Genomic DNA, 24,764 nt, shown 5'->3' with positions numbered 1-24,764 from the left:
GAACCTCCGAGCCGACGGCCATCCCCTCCGGCACAGCTTCTCCGAGCTCCATCCTCTGCTGAGCATATTAAGACGGCCCCGCCAACGGCCATCGGCAACGCGACCCTGAGGACTGGGGGACTGTTCTTCCCAGCAGAGTCCCAGACCTCACAGCAGCAGCAATGAAGGGGGTCTTCCTGGAGATTTCCCGATGTTCCTCCGTGCTCCTATGTCCGTTTTCAATCGATTATGATTGCGCATGGCACCCCACTTCACAAATAACAGATAATCAGCTCCGGAGTGGCCGCTGCAAGCTGCGTCGCGCCGCCATCTTGGAATGTGGAAGTCCAAGCAGCATCCCGGGAAACCTCTTCTGTATTCTCTCTAAAGCTTCCCCATCCTTCCTATAATGATCTAAATAAAATACTCCAAGTGTGATCTAACAAGAATTTTATAGAGTTGCCTCAACAGAATTCATTTTCAAGCTTTGATCAGGGCTGTTAAAAGCCTTAAGCACCTCTAGAACTGTAGATATTCAAAATGTAACTTTATTATAAACTACCTCAATAATTTTTTAAAAGTTTTCCAAGGGAGGAACTGACTCAATTCCTGTAAACAACATTTCACAAAGTTGTTTGGAAGAGTAGCCTTGAAGCTGTGATATTTACAGTGACATTACTTTGGCAGCTTCGTTCCAAACCAACTCACTGCCATCTGCTGCCACCAACATTTCACTAGCAAATTCAATTTCAAGATTAATTGTCATTCAACTAAACATGAAGACTCATGAATGACACAGTGTTACTCAGGCCCATTGTGCAAAACACAGTACCAACACTCCATACACAGCACAAGGCACATATAAATCACAAGCACATATAGATACATAGCAGTAGAATACAGTCACTCAGAAAAAATGTCCAAGTCCCTGAGTCCCCGCAGTCTGCAGTCAAACACAATGCAGCTTGTCTTCTGCTTTATGAATACAAATACATGCAACTGATGCTACTTGAAAACTGTTTGCTCTAAGCACGGTGTAGAGTCTAATGGCCACATACGACTGACACTAGTTAGAAACTGTTCAGCAACAGTCTCCTGTCCCTATTAAGCAACATAATGTCCCAAATAAATGAAGGGAATCCAGGCTATTTTCTTGATCAATTTTTGATCTTTAAGAGTTGTCCCAAATAAGCAGCTGCCCAGATTAACTGATGGTCCAATTAACTGGAATCCACTCTATTAACTTATGTGTTGTGTGTGAGTTATACGTACTGTGTTGTGCAACTTGTGTACAGTTGAAATGACAATAAACAAACTTGAATAATGAAACAGATGGGGAATGAAATGATAAATATTTACAGATTAGAAATTCAAAAAAGTGTAGAATTTTTTTAAAATCAGGAATTATTCTCAAAAGCCTGCTGTTTATTTTCTGCTATTCAAAGAGAACCTTGAGTGCTATTTCCTTTTCACCAGCTTTATGTTCAGAACACTTACCTACAGGTTCAGTGTGCTGTGTGCTTTAGTATGTGATTCATTTTCTCTGCTCCAAACCATAAACACAAATGCAAAACAGAAATCCAAGATATATGTGATTTTGTTTCATATTCTATCTGGTGAGTAAAGTAATCTTAAGAAATTCTTACAACTAACATGATTTTTTCTCTCTCGGCCAAGTCTATTGTTAGGTAAAATAAATTAAACATGATTCTCCCAGACACCTTGAAGGTTTGCCACTGAAGAGAGAATATAAGAACTGCTTAACAATGATAGACTGCTAGGACACAGCAGAATGACTCACCTCACGTGCAATAGTAGTGATGAAGGCTGGTGGTCTGGCTGTAGCAATGAGTGACAGGGCATGACGTGCTGACCGGGCGGAGTCAGCTGCCGGGGTGAGTGGCAGTCCCACTGTGATGCTAAACAGGATCAAACAAGGGCGAAAAAGGGAAGAGACACATTGAGAATCACAGACTGAAAAGATTATCAGTTCATAATGCACTTTCAAGTCAATGGAATCAAGCTTTGAAAATAGTGCAGTACAACAATGGAGTTTGATTAAGATCTGTGGGTCCCCGGTTCACCTCACAGAGTTAAAATTATACATTACTAAATATAGAATGCTGCTTATCAAAAAGCAAATCAGTAATAGACTATTGTATTGTATTAGTGAATATCCAACTGACTTCTTAGAACCTGAATAGTTGTTTTATATTTATTTAGCGATACAGTGTGAAACAGGCCATTCTGGCTCACCGATCTGTGCTGCCCAGCAACCCACTAAATTACCTCTAGCCTAATCACAGGACAATTTGTAATGACCAATTAACCTACTAACCGCTGTGTCTTTGGACTGTGGGAGCACCTGGCGGAAACCCATGTGTACATAGGAAGGAATTTACCAACTCCTTACAGAGGACACTGGAATTGAACTCAAACACTCCATGCTATAATTGCATCTTGCTAACTGCTACCTTGTTGTCCCCAAAATTTATTTAAAATAGTTTAATATTTTAGATTAATACAGAATGCTTTTTTCTCAACTGTGTTACAGTAACATTTGTTAATAATACAATCATTTTGCAGTTTAAACAGAAATAAATGATAACAAAACCCGTTGGTTTAATAAAATTATTTGATTAATACAACCATTATCACATACACATCAAGTGTGTCCTAATATTGCACCCAACTTGTATCTTATTACAGTACTTAAGAATCACCAATTGAGATCCAATGTAATTGTGACAGGGGTAAATTATCCCTCCTCATACTTCTTAACTTGGGTGGAGTCTTTTGTGAGACTGACCACAATGATGCTTCCAGACATCTTTTCACTTCTGACCAACTTGGTAGGATTCTACTTTTGAAGGCATGGTTCCATGGTACTAATATTACTGGTACAGCTACAACTGTAGCTACAATAATCTACAATTACTTTCTTCACTATCAATAGCTTTTAATTTTGTGTCACCTGCAAACTTACTGATCAAGTCTTGTGCAATCACATTCAAATCATCTATATAAGTAACAAATAACAAGGGTCCCAACACCAACCCCTGCTACATACCACTGGGACCCGTTCCAAGAAACAACCTTCAACCACTGCCCTCTGTTTCCAAACTCTGAGCCAACTTATTTGCTATGGATTCTACAGCAAGAAATAAGAAATCTTCCCAGCCCAGCCTACCACACGACTCCTTGTTGAAGTCCAAATAGACAGCATCTACCACCCCACCCTCATCCAGCGTTTTGATTATTTTTCTTCAAAAAAACTTTAAGAAGTTTGTCAAACGCAACCTCATGTTGACTTCCACTAGTCAAACTCCAGACATCCAAATGCTGGAAGATTCTGTCCCTCAAAGTTCCCTTCCGTAACCTTCCCACAACAGTTGTCGGGCTGATTAGCCTGGAGGTCACCTGGCTTGTGTTTGCTACCCCTTTAAAACAGTAGAACAACATTAGCCACCTTCCAGTCTTCTGGAACAGATCACCACAGGCAACTTCACAATTCTTACACTTTTGTTCCTTCCCCATAATCACTGTTTTCTCTTCAAGTGTTTTTTTTCAACTGAAAGTTACAATTCCAGGCAGTATACCGTAGATTCCGGACTACAGAGCGCACCTGATTAAAAGCCGCTGGCTCTAATTTTAGAAAGAAAATCAATTTTTTACTTGTACAGGCCGCACCGGATTTTCGGCCGCAGGTGTCCCACGTTGTAATATGAGATATTTACACAGAAAGATATTACACGTGAGGATTTTTTAACTTTTAATTAAATCCATATGGTAACATAAACAAATACATATTGCAAATGCTTTTTTTCGAACCGTGCCTGTAACGCGGCTACTTTTAAATATACGTTGCGTATACTTTTTTACTGAACAACATTCCAATATCTCCTAACGACTGGTAAAAAATATATATACTGCAGCCTACCAGGAAAAGTTATTGATCGCTTTTAACTTAAAAGCAGCGTTCGCTCAGATCCAATGCCGCTCGCGTAATGTGCTCCCCCCCGCCTTCCCGTTTATCGCAAACGGCATTTTTCCCACAAGACGCGGCGAAACCGGGTGTGACGTCATAGCATCCCGCGATGTAGTACAGAAAACAAATATAGTTAAAACACTTCTAACTTTAACTAGAAAATGAATTACTAAGCGAAAATATTATAAACTAAATAACTGCCATAAAGGCAGCACAATGCTTTTCTTCGAGTGTTTTCCATGTTGATGAGGGTGAGTACAAATGACTGATTTACAATAATTTAATTGTGAAAGTGCGCTTGATTTATCGTACAATTTCATTGGACCTCTGTGAACTACTCATCAATTTTATTGGTCTACTGTTACGAGGCAAAATGTTTTTGGCGGCATGAAAAAAATCATACATTAGCTGCACCGTATTAAAGGCCGCAGAGTTCAAAGCTGTTCAAAATGTGGGAAAAAAGTAGCGGCTTATAATCCGACATCTACGGTATTTAAAATTACAGAAGTTTGCTATGTAAATATGTGACACACAGAAAATGGTGCAGGAACTCAGCAGGCCAAGCAGCATCTATGGAGGGGATTAAACAGTTAGCCGAGACCTTTCATCAAGACTCACAAAGGTTAGTAGGTTAATGCTTAGAGCAATACTTAGATCAACCTGGCATCCAGCCAATTGGTTCTTCAGCAATTATCCTCTACACTACAGTCCCTCAGCAAAAAGATGTAATTTTAATTAACAACAACACACACAAAATGCTGGTGGAACACAGCAGGCCAGGCAGCATCTATAGGGAGAAGCGCTGTTGACGTTTCGGGCCGAGACCCTTCGTCAGGACTAACCGAAAGGAAAGATAGTAAGAGATTTGAAAGTAGTGGGGGGAGGGGGAAAAGTGAAATGATAGGAGAAGACCGGAGGGGATGGGATGAAGCTAAGAGCTGGAAAGGTGATTGGCGAAAGTGATACAGAGCTGGAGAAGGGAAAGGATCATGGGACGGGAGGCCTAAGGAGAAAGAGGGGGGGGGGGGAGCACCAGAGGGAGATGGAGATCGGGCAAACAACTAAATATGTCAGGGATGGGGTAAGAAGGGGAGGAGCGGCATTAACAGAAGTTAGAGAAGTCAATGTTTATGCCATCAGGTTGGAAGCTTGATGGGGAGCCTCCTGGGGAGTCCTCCTCCCCAGCACCTTCCACCTTCCTCGTGATCTCCTCTCCAACTCCCCCAAAAATCCGCGAAACCACAGCTCACAGGCCCACAAGAAAGAATAACATCTATCCCAATTGGTTAACAAATGAATACAATTCTCATTATCAGTAATCAGAACCCAAACATGCTGCGAGAGAAAGCACTCTCTCACCAGTTACCATAACAAAGAAGCATCCCTACTTTTACTTAACAAAGAAGCCATTTTGATTAACATACGCAGTAACATAAGAAACCCTTTACACTTGTACGTCTTTGGAATGTGGGAGGAAGTCAGAGCACCTGGAAGAAACCCATGTGGTCACAGGGAGAACAAACAAACTCCTTACAGGCAGTTGCAGAACTGAACCCAGATCACCTGTGCTGTAACAGCGTTGCACAAACTGCTATGCTATCATGCTACCTCAAAATTTCCTGTTTAGACATTGTTGCATCAGGGCTAACAGCCTTAGGTTTAGGAATGTGCCTGAATATATGAGACATACAACCCGCCAATGGGCATGCGCCTGTATGAATCTCACATTCCAGCAGTCCTGTATTGGTATTGGATTATTATTGTTATGTGCAAAGGTACAGTGAAAAATATTTGCAAGCTGGCATAAGACTATTATACATGGGAGCAGAATTAGGCCATCTGACCCATTGAGTCTGCACCACCATTCAGTCAAGACTGATTTATTTTCCCACTTAACTCCATTCCTCTGCCTTCTCCCCAACACGTTTGATGCCCATACTAATCAGCCTATCAAACTCCACTTAAAATATACTAAATGACTTAGCCTGCACAGCCATCTGTGGCAATAAATTCCACAGATTCAACACCTCCTGATCCATAAGTACAGTACATCAAGGTGGCACAAAGGAAAAACAACTTCACCCACAAGCTGCTACGCCTGGGTGATTCAAGAGCTCATATAACTCATCTAGATCATCTAGATACTTCAATCTTCTTCTTAAGCCCATCATCCCTACTGGGCCATAGGCTCCTGAGAGCAACTCACCAGAGTCCTCTGTCCTGGGCTGACAGAAGACTGATCAGCCCTGTGGCTTCCACTTTCAACACACAACTTCATACATCTTCTAGGCGAAGATCCTTCTTCAAACAGGAATGGGGGTCTTTGGAATTTCTGTAGTTCTGGATTTTTAAGGATGGGGTTGCTATCCCCATGCCCAACCCTCCCCTCCTTTCACAGCTGTGCTTGGGACTGTCCATGGCAGAGTTATACTTCTTTAATCCTATTCAGCAGGTCAGCCACCCTTTCAGACTGGGTATGCCACCTTCCTCAGACCTCTACATGCCTTACCCCTAAATCAAAAAGTCTCAGGCTACTGAATAAAGAAACATTTTTTTTTCAGCTTGATTAATCAGCAGCAAGTATTTTACTCAGTGACTCGGATGACAAATTGCAAATTACGTCATATTAAACATTCTCCAAAAAAATTTTCAGGAGATTTTTATGAACATAATTGATATTGGCACTCAACATTGCAAGTCTGTCAATTCACTGGTCACAACGGCACATTCACAAGGATTGCTGGGTAGAAAAACAGGACTGGGAACTCTGTCTAAGAATCAAACCCTCTCTCGTCTCAAACACATTGTGGACACTTTCAATCCCTGGTAATAATGCTCTAGTCCTTAAAAAACTTCAAATGAAATGCAAGCAGATCTCCTCATGAACATAAACATGAACTCCATCTTTAATTATGTATGCCATACCCTTGTGAAAAAACATCACCATTAATACCACAAGGCTGTGTGCTTTGCTCCTGCTTGTTTAACACATATGACTGTGTGGTGAAGCACAGCCTCAATTCCATATTTCCAAATATGGAAAAACAACAAATTTCACAACATAGGCTGGTCATATTAAACCTGATTCTGATTTGTAGGCCGAATCAAAGGTGGTGATGAAACAGCATATAGGAGGGAGATTGAAATTCTGGCTAAGTCGTGCAACAACCTCTTATTCAATGTCAGAAAGGCCAAGGAGCTGATTATAGACTTCAGGAGAAGGATACCAGAGGTCCATGAGCCAGTCCTCATCGGAGGATCGGAGGTGGAGAGGGTCAGCAACTGGAAATTCCTCAGTGTTATTATTTCAGAACACGTAAGTGCAATTACAAAGAAAACATGGCAGCTCCTCTACTTCCTCAGGAGTTTGCGAAGATTTGGCATGACATTTAAAACTTTGACAAACTTCTATAGATATGTAGTGGATGGTATATTGACAGGCTGCATCACAGCCTGGTGTGGAAATACCAATGCCCTTGAATGGAAAATCCAACAAAAAATAGTAGACACGCCCGATCCATCACGCGTAAAGGCCTCCCCACCATTGAGCACATCTACACGAAATGCTGTCGCAGTAAAGCAACATCGAACATCAGGGACCCCCACTACCCAGGACATGTTTTTTCTCACTGCTGCCATCAGGAAGAAGGTACAGAAGCCTTAGGACTCACACCACCAGTTTCAGGAACAGTTATTACCACTCAACCATCAGGCTCTTGAACCAAAGGGGTTAACTTCACTCGGCCCCTCATTGAACTGCTCCCACAACCAATGGACTCACTTTCTTCATCTCATGTTCTTGCTATTTATTGATTATTTTTATTATTATTATTGTTAATTCTTTCTTTTTGTATTTGCATGGTTTGTTGTCTTTTCCACACTGGTTGAACACCCATGTTAATGCAATCTTTTATTGATTCTGCTATAGTTATTATTCTATGGATTTATGAGTATGCCCGCAAAGAAATGAATCTCAGGGTTGTAACTGGTGACATATATGTAGTTTGCTAATAAAGTTACTTTGAACATTATAAATTATAGTAGTTTCAGTGAAATTAAGAATCAGGGCCTTTTCCTGAAAGAAAAGTCACTTCCACCCATGTTAAAAATAAGATTTAAAAATATTGGACTTGTTCATAACAGTGAAAGAAAGTGATCATGTACATAACAAATAACCTGCATCCAGCCCAGTAACATGCAGTACAGCAAAATAATTGATTAGCTGAAGGAGACCATTGCATAAAACAGAGTTAATGAGCTATCATTTAAAGTCCAACAAGTAAAAATCTAGCATTTACAAGGACTTTTAATGACCATGATGGAGTACATTTCAGAATTACTGCATCTTTAATACACTTCTGAGGTACATCTTGGAAAAAAACATGAAGAAAATGGTTTGCACGATGTATTCTTTTAAACACAGAGAGATGAAGAGTGTCCCCCTCATTCTTAAAGGAAGCTAACAAAACTCTGATTAGCCACATGTGTAGGCAGTTCCACGCAGCACGCTTAATGCAGTGGATTCTAGGGGGATTATCCCTAATGCTGTGGCAGGGCAGGGTGCTGAATTTCGTTTCAGTCAATGCACATAAACTGATGAACACAGCCTGCTGTTTTTCTAGTCAATAAATGCGAATTGAAATTAAAAAAAAGCCACGAGCTCACATAAAAGCTCTCTTGTGAAGCATGCTTAACATCGCAGACAGAAGCAAGGCAGCTGCATGCTTTTATTGTGTACATGGTAAATCAGGCACAAAGGGAACAGCACAGCAGGGCAGCAAGGGGGCAAGGAGCACGCTTCATAATACATCTGCTTTTCCAATGGCTTCCCCGTAGCCTCTCTCTCATACGGTAAGCTCCCAGGATGTAATACATCATTTTCTATCTAAAGCTAGTTACAAATTAATAAGAAAAACACTTCCAAGTATTTTACAACTTCTCAGACAAAAAATGCATTGGATTCCTGCAAGGAGTTTAGTAATACATTTGTTTCCTGATGTTTTACATACACAGGAAACCTTATCATCTTAAGGATATTTATAAAATTCATCAAATGATGATGTTTCCAGTTAGTAAAGGAACTACTAGAAATAAATTACTTTCTGTGCAGTAAGGCGAAGAAGGAAAAGACAAAGTACACAGATTGCACTTTCAAACCTCAATTTTTTTCATTTTCACAGGTGTGTTCTCAGCAGGCACAATAGTTGAATCCAAGTTTTCCATAGGAAGGTTTTGTTTTAAAATAGAGAAAAGCATACAAAATAAAAGTGCTAGATAAGATTAAACATGCAGTTGTTTATGGGCTATGCAAGAATATAGTGATGCAAGTGATTCTGCAGATGCTGGAAATCCAGAACAACAGACCCAAAATGCTGGAGGAACTCAGCAGGTCAGGCAGCATTTAAAAGGAGGAATAAACAGTCGAGGTTTCAGGTTGAGTCCCTTCATCAGGACTGCAAGAATATTTTTGTTATTTATTTATCTGCATTTGCAGTTTGTTGTCCATTGATCCTGTTTACAACTACTGTTCAATAGATTTTCTAAGTATGCCCACAAATAAAGAATCTCAGAGTTGTATGTGGTGACACTTGTGTACTCTGATAATAAATTTTACTTTGACTTTACTTTGGCTTTGAATTTGGCTGAGGCGCAAACAAGGACTTGTATTTGGTAGGATAAGAATGGAAGAGAAATGGATAAGTACATTGAAATTGGAATTGGATTATTATTGTCACATGCACTGAGAAAAAATGTGTAGTAATAATAAATTAAACAAACTTCTGGCATCAGTTGTGTTTTACTAGGGCGGCACACTAGCATAGTGGTTAGCACAATAATTTACAGCTAGAGTGACTTGGGTTCACTTCCCACTCCGTCTGTACCCCCTGTGACCACGTGGGTTTTCTCCCACAGTCCAAAAACGTACCAGAGTAGGTTAATTGGTCATTGTAAACTGTGCCAAGATTAAGTTAGGGTTAAATCAAGGATTGCTGGACGGGCCAATTCTGCGCTGTATCTCAATAAATAAGTAGAATTTTTATTATTACTGTGTTCTTTATTTTATGTTTATCTTGTTCTACCTCAGATCTGCAGTAACAATTATTTTGTTCTCCTTTACACTTGAGTACTAGAAATGACATCAAACAACCTTGAACCTTGAATTAATGAACTTGATGCATTTAGAGAGGCAGCTCAGCAGCCCCAAACCACAATGCCAAAATGAACTGGAATTTCCAGCAGTGACAATGGTAAAGCTACCATTACTGTGTAAAATGAAAAACAATCTTTGATAAATGAGCAAATCAGTGATGTCCTGCTCACCCACAGGCTGTGGTGTGGCTTTTTTTTTCCAGATGAAATCAAAGATTTGACACAAGCTTCAACTTGTCATACACTATCTTCACTGCTGGTGTGCACGTGTGTTGGACCTTGTTGAATAATGTGTAGTGCAGTGTATAACTGTGTACTAAATTATAACTAAAGCTGGATAGCTTCTTTGGTGCTGAAACTCTAATTTTATAAACATAGATAATTACACAATTAAACAAAGATTAAAGGTTCCAAAATTTTAAATGTTTAATATTTTAATTTCTGATATATTTTATCATAATCCCATGTATATGCTCCAATTATTATCTTGCTTCTATAAAACAGGCAATGTGTATTAAGATTGATATTTTTCATTTTGTTTTACTCTGTACTACTTCAATACGCTGTTAATGATCTGATCCATATGAACACTACACAAGACATTGTGTTCACTGTATCTTGGTACAAGTGATAATAATGAACCACTGTAGCACTGTACAGGCCATCTAGCCCACAATGTTGTGCCAACCCATTAACTTACTCCAAGATCTATCTAACCCTTATCTTCCCCATAGTCCTCCATTTTCCTATCATCCATTTGCCTATCAAAGAGTCTCTTAAATGTCCCTAATGTATCTGCCTCTACCACCCCCTTGGAAGAGCATTTGAAACACTCACCACTCTCTGTGTAAAAATCATACCTCTGACATCCCTCTCTACTTTCCTCCTTGTATTATACCCCCTTGTATTAGTCATTTCCACACTGGAGAAAAGACTCTGGCTATCCACTCTGTCCATGCCTCTTATCATCTTGCATACCTCATAAACACAGAGGAGAGAGATGGTGTGGTAAAAGGCCAAGAAGATTAAGGAGTGGAGCTTTTGATGCTAAATTTGAAAGGGTATGGAGGCTTTGGGGCAGCACAGTAATGTAGCAGTTAGCTTAATGCTATTACACCATCAGCGACGTGGGTTTAATTCCTGTTGCTGTGTTCCAGTCAAGATGGTGCCAGTGAACAACAATTCCTTGGGAGACAACTTCCAGAGAGTCAATCATTTCAACTTTTCTACGTCTTCTACTTATTCTTTTTATCTTAATTATCTTTTTAAACTGTTGGAGCCGTGACTTACAGTCTGTAGTTTGATCGAGTGAGCCAGCACTCTGCTGTCCCTAAGAAAATTCTAGGACCGAAACATGAGCATGAGCTACCAAGAAGAGGAACTCAGAGAAAAGACAAAGGGCCATGATAAACTACATTTCTCATTGATTGAAGCATCGAGGAAAATTGAAATGTTGAGGCAAATGCAGAGGAGAGCAAGCAGTTCTCAGGATGGCTGCTCGTTTGAGTCATGCCCTCGAAGGGGCCATTGGGTCTCACTGCTCTCGGAGATGTTTTCGAAATTCAAAGATTTATGTACTCGACTGTAGTTCACACTAACTGTAGTTGAAATTGGTCTTTTTCCGTTCTATGTTTTCTCTTGTGTTCCCGCCCATTTTTTTATTGCTGGTTGGTGGGTTGGGTGTTTGGGTAATCTGTTAGTTTTTGAGCGAGGGAGGGGTGGGGGTGTTTGGAGTTTGCGAGTTTTTGTTTCTTTGTCTTTTCATGTGGGGGGAATTGATTTCCTTCTTTCAGCAAACCTTTTCAGAAAACCTATATGGTTTTCTATATTCTATGGCTATCTGGAGAAGACCAATTTCAGAGTTGTATTCTGCATACATATTTTGATAATAAAATGAACCTTTAAACCTTTTTACTTTTTTGGACCTTTGTAAAGAGTTGCAAGTTCTCCCTGTGACCATGTGGGAGCTCTGGTTTCTTTCCACATTGTACGGATTAGTAGGTTAACTGGTCATGTAGGTGTATTTGGGCAGAATAGGCTCATAGAGTAGAAGGGCCTGTTAACGTGCTGTATCTCTAAATAAAATAAAATGAATTCCTCCAATTTCTAAACATTCTTAAACAATATGAGTTAACAATGAGCAGAAGAATACAGCATTACCTGCTTTTAAGAGGAAGACCTTGATATTTCACATGACTTTGTCACGCATGACTTAGGAGGTCACCCTCACTTGAAGAATAAATCTGGATTCCAAAAGTTCATTGGGTACCTTCTATATATACATCACATTTTAAATAAATTACAGCATTAACTATTACAGCTGCCGCCAAAAGTGATATATGCAGAATTTATCTTTCATGTGAGGCTGTTAATTTTACAGATACTTCAGATCAGCAACGAGAGGAAAATAATTAAGAATGACTTCATCTTAACCCATCTTATGATTATATTCATTAAATATATGGGCTTCCCTCCTAATAATAGCCTTCATTTACCAGATAGATTTTGCACAGTCTTTTTTTATTGTATTGTAGAGCTACTCTTCATTCTGGTACTCCAGCTCTACAATCAAAGAGTCTTAAGACTTTATTAAATAAATTGCTAAATTAAAAAAAATATGAAGTTTCCAAAGTATATTTTCCCAAATCTAGGCTTGCAGTTTATTTTATTTCATTTTCCCTTCCTTCTTACTATCTATCCTTCATAATTTATTTTATTCTATTTCATTTATTTCTGTGAATCTTATTTGTGATTCTATTCCTGACTGCTTCATGGGATGTCACAATAATGACCGCATAAAACAATGATGTGGAATTGAACATTCAAAATTTTTATTAATGGTTAACAAACCAATTTTTAAATGGAAGTATTTATTTAACTACTGAATATCAAAATAAAAACAGTAATGGCCAAATACTTATACAAACCAAGGGAAGATAATGATTTTATCTGTGTTAATCATTTTATATGGAAGTACAAAGAATGAAGAGTGGAGTAATAAACCATTTGCTACAAATAATTACTGTATGCTCTTGCTCAGAATCAGATTAAGAACCAGGTTTAATATCACTGGCATTTATTGTGAAATTTGTTGTTTTGTGGCAAAAGTACAGTGTGATACATAAAGATAACTAAATTACAATAAGATATACAGTATTGTGCAAAAGTCTTAGGCACACATATACAGTATATAGATAGGGTGCCTAAGACTGTTGCACTGTACTGTATTTGTCAATGTCGAGCGGAGAGTGAGCTTGTAAATCTGGCGGGAGCAAAGGATGTTGGGAATGGTGAGGGTGGAGCACAGTGGGAGGGGTGTGGGACAGGTGACAGAAAAGGAATGCCAGGGGTGGGGGATGGCATGGGTGCAGACACACCCTGTCCCCTGAGACATTAGGCAAGGTCCTTTGATTCCAAACAATTAATTTATTGATCATTACAGAATGTTTCTCTGGTGTTTTCTGCATTCTCCTCTCTATCTTCCCCTTTCACAACCATGATTTCCCTCTTTTTGCCCCCTTCCCACTCTCAGTCCACAACAGAGATCCGTATCAGAATCAGGTTTGTCGTCACTCACAAATATCATGATTTTTTTTTTGCAGCAGCAGTACAGTGCAAAACATAAAATTACTGCAGCACTGTGCAAAAGTCTTAGGCTCTCTAGCTCTCCCTTTCTCTCCCATTACACTGTACTGGGTAATTGCGTCCTTAATGACGGATGTCGCCTTTTTGAGGCATCAGCTTCTGAAGAGGTTAGTTTATTCTCCACAAAAGGATCCTCCTGTCCCCATCATGTAACTCCAAAAGTTGCCTTCTTCATTTACTAGTTAAGCTTAAGGGTATCAGGCTTAAGTCATGAAATAAGAACACAAACACTAGGAACAACTGGACACTTGACAATCTTTTGAATCTGAATTTTTTTCACAATCTTCTATTTGAAGACATTTCTACCTTTTCCAAAGTGTCCTACCTACCTCTTATCCTGAAACTGTAATCTCTGCCCCACTGTCACCCAATTTTAGACTCTCCATCAAGGACAACTATCTCCTTGCATCCAGTCTGACATGTAATGCAAGACCTTTTTTAAGTTTTAATGTAACATTAAGGACTTTTAAGAGACATTCCCAGGGTTGAAATGGTTGCCACATGAGGACACACATTTCAGGTGCTGGGGAGTAGGTACAGAGGAGATGTCAGGGGTAAGTTTTTTACTCAGAGAGTGCTGAGTGCGTGGAATGGGCTGCCAGCGATGGTGGTGGAGGCGGATACAATAGGGTCTTTTAAAAGACTTTTGGATAGGTACATGGAGCTTAGAAAATCAGAGGGCTATGGGGAACTCTAGTAATTTCTAAGGTAGGGACATGTTTGGCACAACTTTGTGGGCTGAAGGGCCTGTATTGTGCTGTAAGTTTCCTATGTTTCTATTAGGATGAATGTGAGAATATGGACATCAAAGGGCCTGCTTGTGTGCTGTATTGTTCTATGTTCTTCTCAATCTTATAGAGCTTAGAGAATACAGGCCTGGTTGACCAAATCTCTCCTCCAGAAGGTACACCCACTATCCTTGGAAATAATCTAGTCAATCTTTCCTACATTCCTATTCAGACAATTATATCTTTAGACAAGGAGATCCAGACAATACAACATATGCCAAGAGCTGTCTTATCATGATCCCATCTGTTTGTAACGGTCATACTTAGTTCTGTACTCAAATCTTTTTGTACTGAAGGCCAAGATGCCATTTTGTTTTCATGCCTTTTGGCTTTTGGGTGTACAAGGCTACTTGGGTACTTTTAAACATAAACACTACTCAGCCTCTCTGCCTTTCGCAGTAAGGTGGGTAACTTCATAGTTTGCCATCATTGAGGACACTTGCAAGGAGTATTGCCACAAGAAATCAGTCTCCATCATCAAGGACCTTCACCATCCAGGCCATGCTCTATTCTCACTGATGAAATTAGGAAGCAAGTACAGGAGCCTTGGGTCACACACCAGCAGATTCAAGAACAGTTATTGCCCTACAACCATCAGCTTCCTGAACCAGCGTGGATAACTTCACTCACCTCAGTTTTGAACTGATTACTGAACACAACCTATGGACTCATTTTCAGGGTCTCTGTGACTCATTTATGTATTTATTTATTTATTTATTTTTGCATTTGCACTGTTGGTCTTCATTTGTACATTGGGTGCTTGCCAGTCTTCGTGTGTAGTTTTTTTCCATTGATTTTATTGTTTTCTTTGTCCTACTCTGAATGCCTGCCAGAAAATAAATCTCAGGGTAGTACATGTTGAACTTTGACTTTGAACGTTATGTTGCATCTGCTATGTTCTTGCCCAATTCCCTTGCTTTAACGTCCTTTAAAATTCTCCTCCCAACTGACTCTGCATAATCAGTCAGTTGGGAGGAGAATATAAAGGGACATTTCCTCCCTTAGCCAAACTGTTGTTATATATGGTGGGTAGAAGGTACAACTTCAGGTACAGTGAGCCAACATTAGATTTGTTTCCCTTTTTTTTCTATCCATAATCAATCCTTAATCCATATTAGTATATTACCCTAACTCTGTGTACTCTAACATTGTAATATAGTGGAAAAACATCAAATTGTCACAGAGAAAAAAAATTACCTCACTAATACTACCCAATGCTTGATGAAGTAGATGGAAAACACATCTCATTATAAGACCATGAGACAAAGATGCATAAATAGACTATTCGGTCTATCAAGCTTGCTCCTGCCATTCTACTTATTATCCCTCTCAATCCCATTCTCCTGCTTTCTCCCAGCAGTCTTTGATACTCTTACCAACCAAAAACCTATTACCTCCCCTTTAAATATACCCAATGACTTGGCTCAATGACAATGACTCAGCTGTCAGTGGCCATGAATTCTTTAGATTCACCACCCTCTCCCTGCAGAAATTCCTGCTCATCTCTGTTCTAAAGGAATGTTCTTCTATTCTGAGGCTGTGCCCTCTGGTCCTAGACTCCACCACTATAGGAAGCATCCTCTCCACGTCCACCCTATCTGTGCCTTTCAATATTGAATAGGTTTCAAAGAGATCCCCCTTCATTCTTCTAAACTCCAGCGAGTACAGGCCCAGAGCCATCAAATGCTCCTTGTTTGTAAACCCTTTCATTTCTGGGATTATACAAATTTGAAGCATTCATTTCTTGAATAATCATTTATTTTCATCTCACCACCACTCATATTGATTGGCACATTTAGTAATTTCAAAAAAGTCAAGTGTTTCCGATGCAGAAGTTATTCCTCTGGACAGTAAATGCACGAGACCAGGATTTTAACAGGAAAAGCTGCAAAAACTGGTGAGATGACTGAGCTAACAGCCAAGTGAAATGCTTGCATTCTGATGTGAAATAATAATGTGGTAATATGCAGTAGAGTGGTTTAAATCTAGAGTTCTGCTGACACTGCTAAACCATTCTTGCTCTGCACAACTGCTTAATTTAATTATACTTGCATAATGTGTCACATTTCCCAATTAGAAAAATTTACACACTTAAAGTATTCTATATATCCACAAAGAAAAAGGCACCAGATATTCCCCACTGTGCATTATTCCCAAGTAACACTCGATAGATGTATTCCACAACAATCTAATGAAAAGTAATTACTTTATTGTTTCCTGATGTGGGATATCCATTTTCATTGATGATACTGCAAACTTCACTTCTGTGCAGTCCTCACCTTCTGAGCAGTAAAGCCAAATTTTAAATAAACAAAACCATCAATGTCATGCATTTTTTGTGATAAGAATTTTTTTCCATAAGAATACTAAGAATGATAGGGCAACAAAGGATCAAAAGAGGCTCAAAGTTCAGAGTATATTTATTATTAAAGTATTTATATATCACCATATACAACCTCGAGACTCATTTTCTTGTGGGCATTCACATTAGAACAAAGAAGTACAAGAGAATCAGTGAAAAATTACACACGAAGACCAATGAGCAAAGGAAGATAAGCTGCGCTAACAGAAAATAAATAAGCAAATAATATTGACAATATGAGTCCATGGGTTGTTGGATCAGTTCAAAGCTCCAGTGAGCAAAGTTATCCACAACTCTGAATGGATATCCTGTTCCGATGTGTCAGTCCATGACCTCCTCTTGTGCCAAAATGAGCCCACCCTCAGGATGGAGGAGCAACACCATATATTCCATCTGGGTAACCTCTAATCTCATGGCATGAATATCGATTTTTCCTTTCAGTAAACAAAGCTTCCCACTCCCCCCGCTTCTACTTTCCACTCTGACCTTTTACCTATTCTCACCTGCCTATTACTTCTCCATGTTCCCTCCAGCTTCCCTTTTTCCTATGGTCCATTTTCCTCTCCTATCAGATTCCTTCTCCCCTAGCTCTTGATCTTTCACACCCACCTGGCGTCACCTTTGCTTTCCAACTAGCCTCCTTCCCCTCCCCCTACCTTTTTATCCTGGCATCTTCCCCTTCTTAAGGCCTCAGCCTGAAACATCACTACCTATTAATTTCCATTGATCTGCCTGCCTTGTTGAGTTCCTCCAGCATTTGCCATGTGTTGCAAAGGTTATTATTTCTTCTTTTTCTTCTTGTTTTTTTGCATTTGCAGTTTGCTTTTTTTACACATTGGTTGCTGTCCACCCTGTTGGGTGTGGTCTTTCATTGATTCTATTGTGATTCTTGTATACACCATGATTGGCCACAAGAAAATGATTCTCAGGGGTGATATATATTTATATGTACTTTGAGAATAAATTTATTTTTAATTTTGAACTTCTGAACACAGTAACTATAGGGTAATTATTTTAACTTCACAACAGGCAATTTTTGTTCTTCATTCATTTGGAGGGTTTGGAATTCCTGGCAAGGCCAGAATTAATGGTGGTGATGACTTGATTTGTCAAATTGCTGCTGTCCTTCTCATAAGGTATTACTTCAGTGCGTCGAAGAGGAATTTCCAGGATTCAGGTCCAGAGACTAGCAATATATTTTTCAAGTCAAGATAGTGTGTAGCTTGGAGGGGAGCCTGCAGGTGATAGTACCTCATATACCTGCTGCCCTAAACTTTCTTTGTGGAAGATGCTATATGTTTAGGAGATGCTGTAGGCATATCCAGGGCAAGTCATTGCAGTGTATTTTGTCACTGGTGCATACTGCAGTCACTGTTGTCTGTTAATTGAGGTAAATAATGCTTGGGGTATTCAACTGGAATCAATCCTAATTGACAGTATGAATCTACTGTTGGATTCGACTGTTTAATTGTTATTTTCATTGCAGCTTAACAATAATTACCTGCTTATATTGTTTTTATAACTAATTATATACATGCAATTATTTAGTATGTTTCCTAGTGGCTGCATTATGTACATGCAGTTGTTCAATATGTCACCTAGTGGTTATAGTTCTTTGTAACATTCTGGAAAGTTCTGGAAGCTTCTCTGATGTTGCATGATTTCAACAGGGGCTATCTAATTGGTTAATTAATCTACAAATTTGAATTGAGTGTTCCTTGTCTGTGGGGTATAAGAAGGACCACCATCTTTTTGCCTTTAGTCTCTCTGTACTTAGCTACCATACTTTTGCAGCTCTACACTGCCAACTCCCTTTGTTCTCCTTTAATACAACAATCATGAAGTGACAAGTTTTATGCATCATTCCTGAATGAACTTTGGATTAAAAACATCATAATCCAACATTACATTGGGAAAGGCACTAATAACTCAGAGCAGTTGACATGGATGTGTTACGGGAAGAACCTCTTAGATGAGAGTAAGTACATTTTTGTCCTGTAACAAGGTGGGGCAATCAGGGCAGTGCTTTTCTCAGAAGTTACTTAGAGTTCAGCATATTGGGCTTCATAAATCAGGCCACTGAGTTTAGGAGTTGGAATGTTATATTGAAGTTCATATTTTATTTTCTCCCTCGGTAATATTATTTACCATTTTATGCCCGTTTCTATTTTTCCTCATCAATCAAGCTTTCTTCCTTCAATGGTATGATTCTTTACATTTAATCTTATAAGATCTTTAACTTATTTCATTAGCAGCACGTCGATCACTGATCTAAGTGTGTTTTGATTTCTCAGTGGAACATTTATTAGAAATATTTAAATATTTCTTTAAATGTCTTTAATTTCTCCATTATTGTACCTTTTGATTTCACAGAAACCATTTATCTTCATACCAACATTACTGCTTTAAAGTTTTTGACTTAGTTCTCTTTTAAGATATCATTCCTGAATTAATTATCTTCAAATTGAATGTAATAGTCTACATTATGATTACTCTTCTCCGGAAGATCCTTTACATCTCATATTTCATCTAGGTAGCCTCTAACCTGATGGCATGAACATCGATTTTTTCCAACTTCTGCTAATTTTTCCTCTCTCCCACTTCTCTCTTTTTCTAGGCCCCATTTTGGTTCCCCTATTACCCCTTCTCTTCTCACCTGCTTTCACCTTCATCTGGTGTCCCCCTCCTTCCTTTTCTCCCATGGCCCATTCTCCTCTCCTATCAGATTCCTTCTTCTCCAGCCCTTTACCTTTTCTACCTATCACCTCCAAGCTTCTAACTTCACCTTCCCTCCCACCTACCTCTCTTCACCTATCACCTATCAGCTTGTCTTCCTTCCTCCTTCCCCACACCTAGTTATTCAGGCTTCTTTAGCCCTTCCTTTCCAGTCCAGATGAAAGGACTCATCCCAATACTTTGACTGTTTATTTATTTCCATAGACACTACCTTAACCTGCAGAGCTCCTCCAGTATTTTGTGCATGTTGGATCCAAAATATGTTGTTCTCGGAATTTGCCCTCAAAACAACTTCAGCATTTTGAATTGCCCTGTTTATATGAAGATTAAATTCCTTTATGATCATTATTTCACCTCTGTTAGAATGCCCTATTACTTTCCAATGTTTCTTTAGCAGTAAGAGGATACCTAGACTACTTCTCAAAGTTTTCTGACCATTGTTATTCCCTTGCATTCAAATTGATTTAATGTTCTCATATTCCAAGCCAGGACCTTTCAACACTATCCTAATGGAACGTGCACTATTCAAGATTACCATTCTTCCTGTCCATTCTCTCTACTTTTTCAGCCTGGATTATTTAGTTTCCAGTCTTAATCACCTTTCACCAACATCCCTGTAATGGCTAGCAAATGAAAGTCATTAAAATGCCTTTAATTGGCTTGCCTAATTCTCTAATTTGATTTTATATGCTGCTGCACAATTATTGTTGTATTCTTTGCCTCTTTCTGTCAAATTCTGTACATCACTAAATGTACTGTTGCCTCCCCTCACCTGAATTCACCCTTCCCTTGTTCAGTTTCAAAATATAGCTATCACCTTAATTATTAAATTTGTCAGGACAGTGCTCTTTGTCTATTTCAAATGAAGCCTGTCCTGATGAAACGAGTCCATGAGCAATAGTCATAGGGTCAAAGAAACAGGGCCTTCAGCCCATCTAGTCCATGACAAACTATCAATCTGCATAGTCTCATCAACCTGCATCTGGTATTATAGCCCTCCATACCCCTCCCATCTATTCAAATTTCTTTTAAATGCTGAAATGAAACTTGCATCCACCACTTCTGCCAGTAGTTTGTTCCACACTCACAACTTCTGAGTGAAATGTTCCTCTTAAACATTTCACCTTTCATCCTTAACCCATGACCTCCAGTTCTAGTCTCACCAAACTTCAGTGGAAAAAGCATGCTTACATTTACCCTATCTATACCCCCTCATAATTTTGTATACTTCTACCAAATCTTCCCATCTCACAAATCAAAAACCTACACCACTCTGAGAAATACCTTTATTCTGGACCTGAAATATCAGGTATTTTCCTTATAGACAAAATGCCTGAGCATCGGAATAAGAAAATTACTTAAATAATTAGATGTTAGTGTTATGTTTTACACTGTCATCATTGCAATGGCTGTCATCTGAGTGGACATAGAGTGGTGATCTGACTCTTAGAGGCTTCACTCAAAGAAAGCAAAGCTCAAATTTTCCTGCTCTCCTTTACATCTGCTCAGTTAGGTAGAGATGACAGGTAGAATAATGCAACGCTCCTTTTGAGGGATGTAGCAGACAGGGGTACCTCCAGTATCCCTGACCACTACAATGGGGTAAGTGCATCTAGCTGCAGCTTCTAACAAACCACGTTGAAGAGTTGGAGCTGGAACTGGATGATCTCCAGATCACTTGGTAGACTGAACGGGTGATAGATAGGACATGTAGAGAGGTAATTGCACCCCAAGGTGCAAGACACAGGAAACTGGGTGGCAGTCAGGAAGGGGAAATGGGTTAAGGAACAAGTGCAGAGTACCCCTGTGGCCATCCCATCAACAACAGGTATATCACTTTGGATACGGTTGGGGGGGGGGGGGGGGTGGAAGAGAATGACCTAACAGAGAAAAGTCACAGTGGTCAGGTCTCTGGCACTGTCTGCCTGAATGACTCAGATGAGAAGGGGGAAGAAGAGTCATGCTGTGGTGATAGAGGATTCATTAATCAGGGGAACGGACGAAGGTTCTGTGGGTGTGAACCCGATTCCCAGATGGTATCTTGCCTCCTGGGACCCAGTTCCAGGATATCTCAGAAAGAATCTCCAGCATTCTTAAGTGGGAGGGAGAACAGCCAGAAGTCATGGTCCATGTAGGTACCAATGACGTGGGTAGGATGAGTGATGAGGTTCTACATAGGTAATTCAGGGTAACACCGCAGACAAAATTAGGAATCAAAAGGTTAAGCATGGTGTGACAAAATCGAAAAGGGTGAATACAGGACTGAAAGTGTTATATCTGAATGTGAGCAGTATACGGAATAAAGTAGATGAACTTGTAGCACAGTTATAGATTGGCAGATAAGATGTTGCAGGCATCACTGAATTGTGGCTGAAAGACGATTATAGCTGGAGCTTAACGTCCAAGGATACATATTGTATTAAAAGGATAGGCAGGAAGGCGGGGGTGGGGGGCAGCACTGCTCTGTTGATAAAAAGTGAAATCAACTCATTAGAAAGAGGTGACAGGGGCGGAAGGTGTTGAATCATTGTGGATAGAGCTAAGGAACAGTAAGTGTAAAAAGACCCTGCTGGGAGTTGTATACAGATCCCCAAACAGTAGTAAGGATGTTGCCACAAGTCATGAGATAGAAAATGCATCCTTAAAGGGCAATGTTCCAATAGTCAGGGGGACTTCAATATTCAGGATTGGCAAAATCAGGAGTGGAATTTCTGGAGTGCCTACAAGATGGCTCTTTAGAGCAGCTCGTGGTTGAGCCCACTGGAGGATCAGATATTCTGGATTAGGTGTTGTGCAATGAACCAGAATTGATTAGTGAGCTTAAGGTAAATGAACCCTTAGGGTCAAGTGATCATACTATGATCAAATTCACCCTGAAATTTGATAAGGAGAAGCTAAAGTCAGATATATCAGTATTATAGTTTAGTGCTGTTCAGTGCTACATTTTGGTAGGACTAGTCAAAATAGGGCATACATGGTAAATGGTAGGGCACTGAGGAATGCAGTTGAACAGAGTGACCTAGGAATAGTGGTTCATAGTTCTCTGAAGGTGGAATCTCAAGTGGATAGGGTGGTGAAGAAAGCTTTTGGTATGCTGGCCGTTATAAATCAGAGCATTGAGTATAGGAGTTGGGATGTAATGTTAAAATTGGACAAGGCATTGGTGAGGCCAAATTTGGAGTATTATGTACAGTTCTGGTCACTGAATTATTGGAAAGATGTCAACAAAATAGAGAGAGTTCAGAGGAGATTTACTAGAATGTTACCTGGATTTCAGCACCTAAGTTACAGAGAAAGGTTGAACAAGATAGGTCTTTATTCTTTGGAGTGTAGAAGGTTGAGGGGGGACTGGATAGAGGTATTTAAAATTATGAGGGGGATGGATAGAGTTGACATGGATAGGCTTTTTCCATTGAGAGTAGGGGAGATTCAAACAAGAGGACATGAGTTGAGAGTTAAGGGGCAAAAGTTTAGGGGTAACACGAGGGGGAACTTCTTTACTCAGAGAGTGGCAGCTGTGCAGAACGAGCTTCCAGTACAAGTGGTAGAGGCAGGCTTGATATTGTCATTTAAAAAAAATTGGATTGGTATATGGACAGGAAAGGAATGGAGGGTTATAGGCTGAGTGCAGGTTGGTGGGACTAGGTGAGAGTAAGCATTTGGCACGGACTAGAAGGGCTGAGATGGCCTGTTTCCATGCTGTAATTGTTATATGATTATATGGTACAGTGTAGTAAAGGGAATTACAGAGGCATGAGAGAGCTGCTGGCCTGAACTAATTGCAAAAGAACACTAGCTGGATGATGGCGAAGGAACAATGGCTGGAAATTTTGGAAGCAATTCAGAAGGCACAGGATATATACATCCCAAAGAGGAAGAAGTATTCTAAACGAAAGATGACACAACCATGGCTAACAAGAGAAGTCAACACCAACATAAAAACCAAAGGGAGGGTATATAATAGAGTAAAAGTTAGTGGGCGGTTAGAGGATTGGGAAGCTTATAAAAACCAACAGAAGGCACCTAAAAAAGTCATTAAGAAGGTAAAGATGGAATACAAAAGTAAGCTAGCCAATAATATTAAAGAGGATACCAAAAGTTTCTTCAAATACATGAAGTGTAAAAGAGGTGTGAGTGGATATTGGACCATTGGACAACAATGCTGGAGAATACTAATGGTTACAATGAAAAAGCAGACAAACTGAATAAATATTTTGTCTTCACAGTGGAAGACACTAGCAGTATGGTGGAAGTTCCAGGTGTCAGGGGGCATGAACTGTGTGAAGTTACCATAACTAGAGAGAAGGTTCTTGGAAAACTGAAAGGTCTAAAGGTAGATAAGTAGCCTGGACCAGATGGTGTCTCCCTCAGAGTTCGGAAGAAGGTGGCTAAAAAGATTGTGGAGGCATCAGTGATAATCTTTTAAGAATCAGTAGATTCTGGAATGGGTCCAGAAGACTGGAAAATTGAAAATGTCACTCCACTCTTCAAGAAAGGAGAGAGGCAGAAGAAAGGAAACTATAGTCCAGTTAGTTTGACCTTAGTGGATAGGGAGATGTTGGAGTTGATTATTAAGGATGACGTCTCAGAGTGCTTGGAGGTACATGATAAAATAGGCTGTAGTCCGCATGGTTTCCTCAAGGGAAGATCTTGTCTGACAAATCTGGTGGAATTCTTTGAAGAAATAACAAGTGGGATAAACAAAGGAGAATTGCTTGATATTGTGACTTTGATTTTCAGAAGACCTTTGACAAAGTGCCACACATGAGGCTGCTTAACAAGCTATGAACAGCATGGACAAAGCAGTGGCTTATTGGTAGGAGGCAAAGACTGGGAATAAAGGGAGTCTTTTCTGACTGGCCTCTGATGACTAGTGGTGTTCCACAAGGGTCTGTGTTGGGACAGATTCTTTTTACATTATATATCAATGATTTGGATAATGGAATTGATGATTATGTTGTAAAGTTTGCAGACAATATGAAGATAGCTAGAGGGGCTGGTAGTTTTGAGGAAGTAGAGAGGCTACAGAAGGACTTAGATTAAGAGAATAGGCAAAGAAATGACAAATGGAATACAGTGTCGGGAAGTGTATGGTCATGCCCTATGGTAGAAGAAA

The 24,764-nt window shown here is 39.7% G+C and overlaps 1 protein-coding gene across 5 annotated transcripts in view; it reads right to left on the bottom strand.

Moving 5' to 3' along the window:
• wdr7 (WD repeat domain 7) overlaps positions 1 to 24,764 on the bottom strand; it is a 573,837-nt gene that overhangs the window by 99,055 nt on the left and 450,018 nt on the right. For all 5 annotated transcript variants that reach the window (XM_073064130.1, XM_073064129.1, XM_073064131.1 and 2 more), the window contains one exon: positions 1,781 to 1,898. In XM_073064130.1, the coding sequence (XP_072920231.1) occupies positions 1,781 to 1,898 (118 nt within the window). The remainder of the gene's footprint in view (positions 1 to 1,780; positions 1,899 to 24,764) is intronic.

The sequence above is a fragment of the Hemitrygon akajei genome, chromosome 13 (genome assembly GCF_048418815.1).
Source record: "Hemitrygon akajei chromosome 13, sHemAka1.3, whole genome shotgun sequence".
NCBI lineage: Eukaryota > Metazoa > Chordata > Chondrichthyes > Myliobatiformes > Dasyatidae > Hemitrygon > Hemitrygon akajei.
This window is presented reverse-complemented; position numbering and strand designations above follow the sequence as displayed.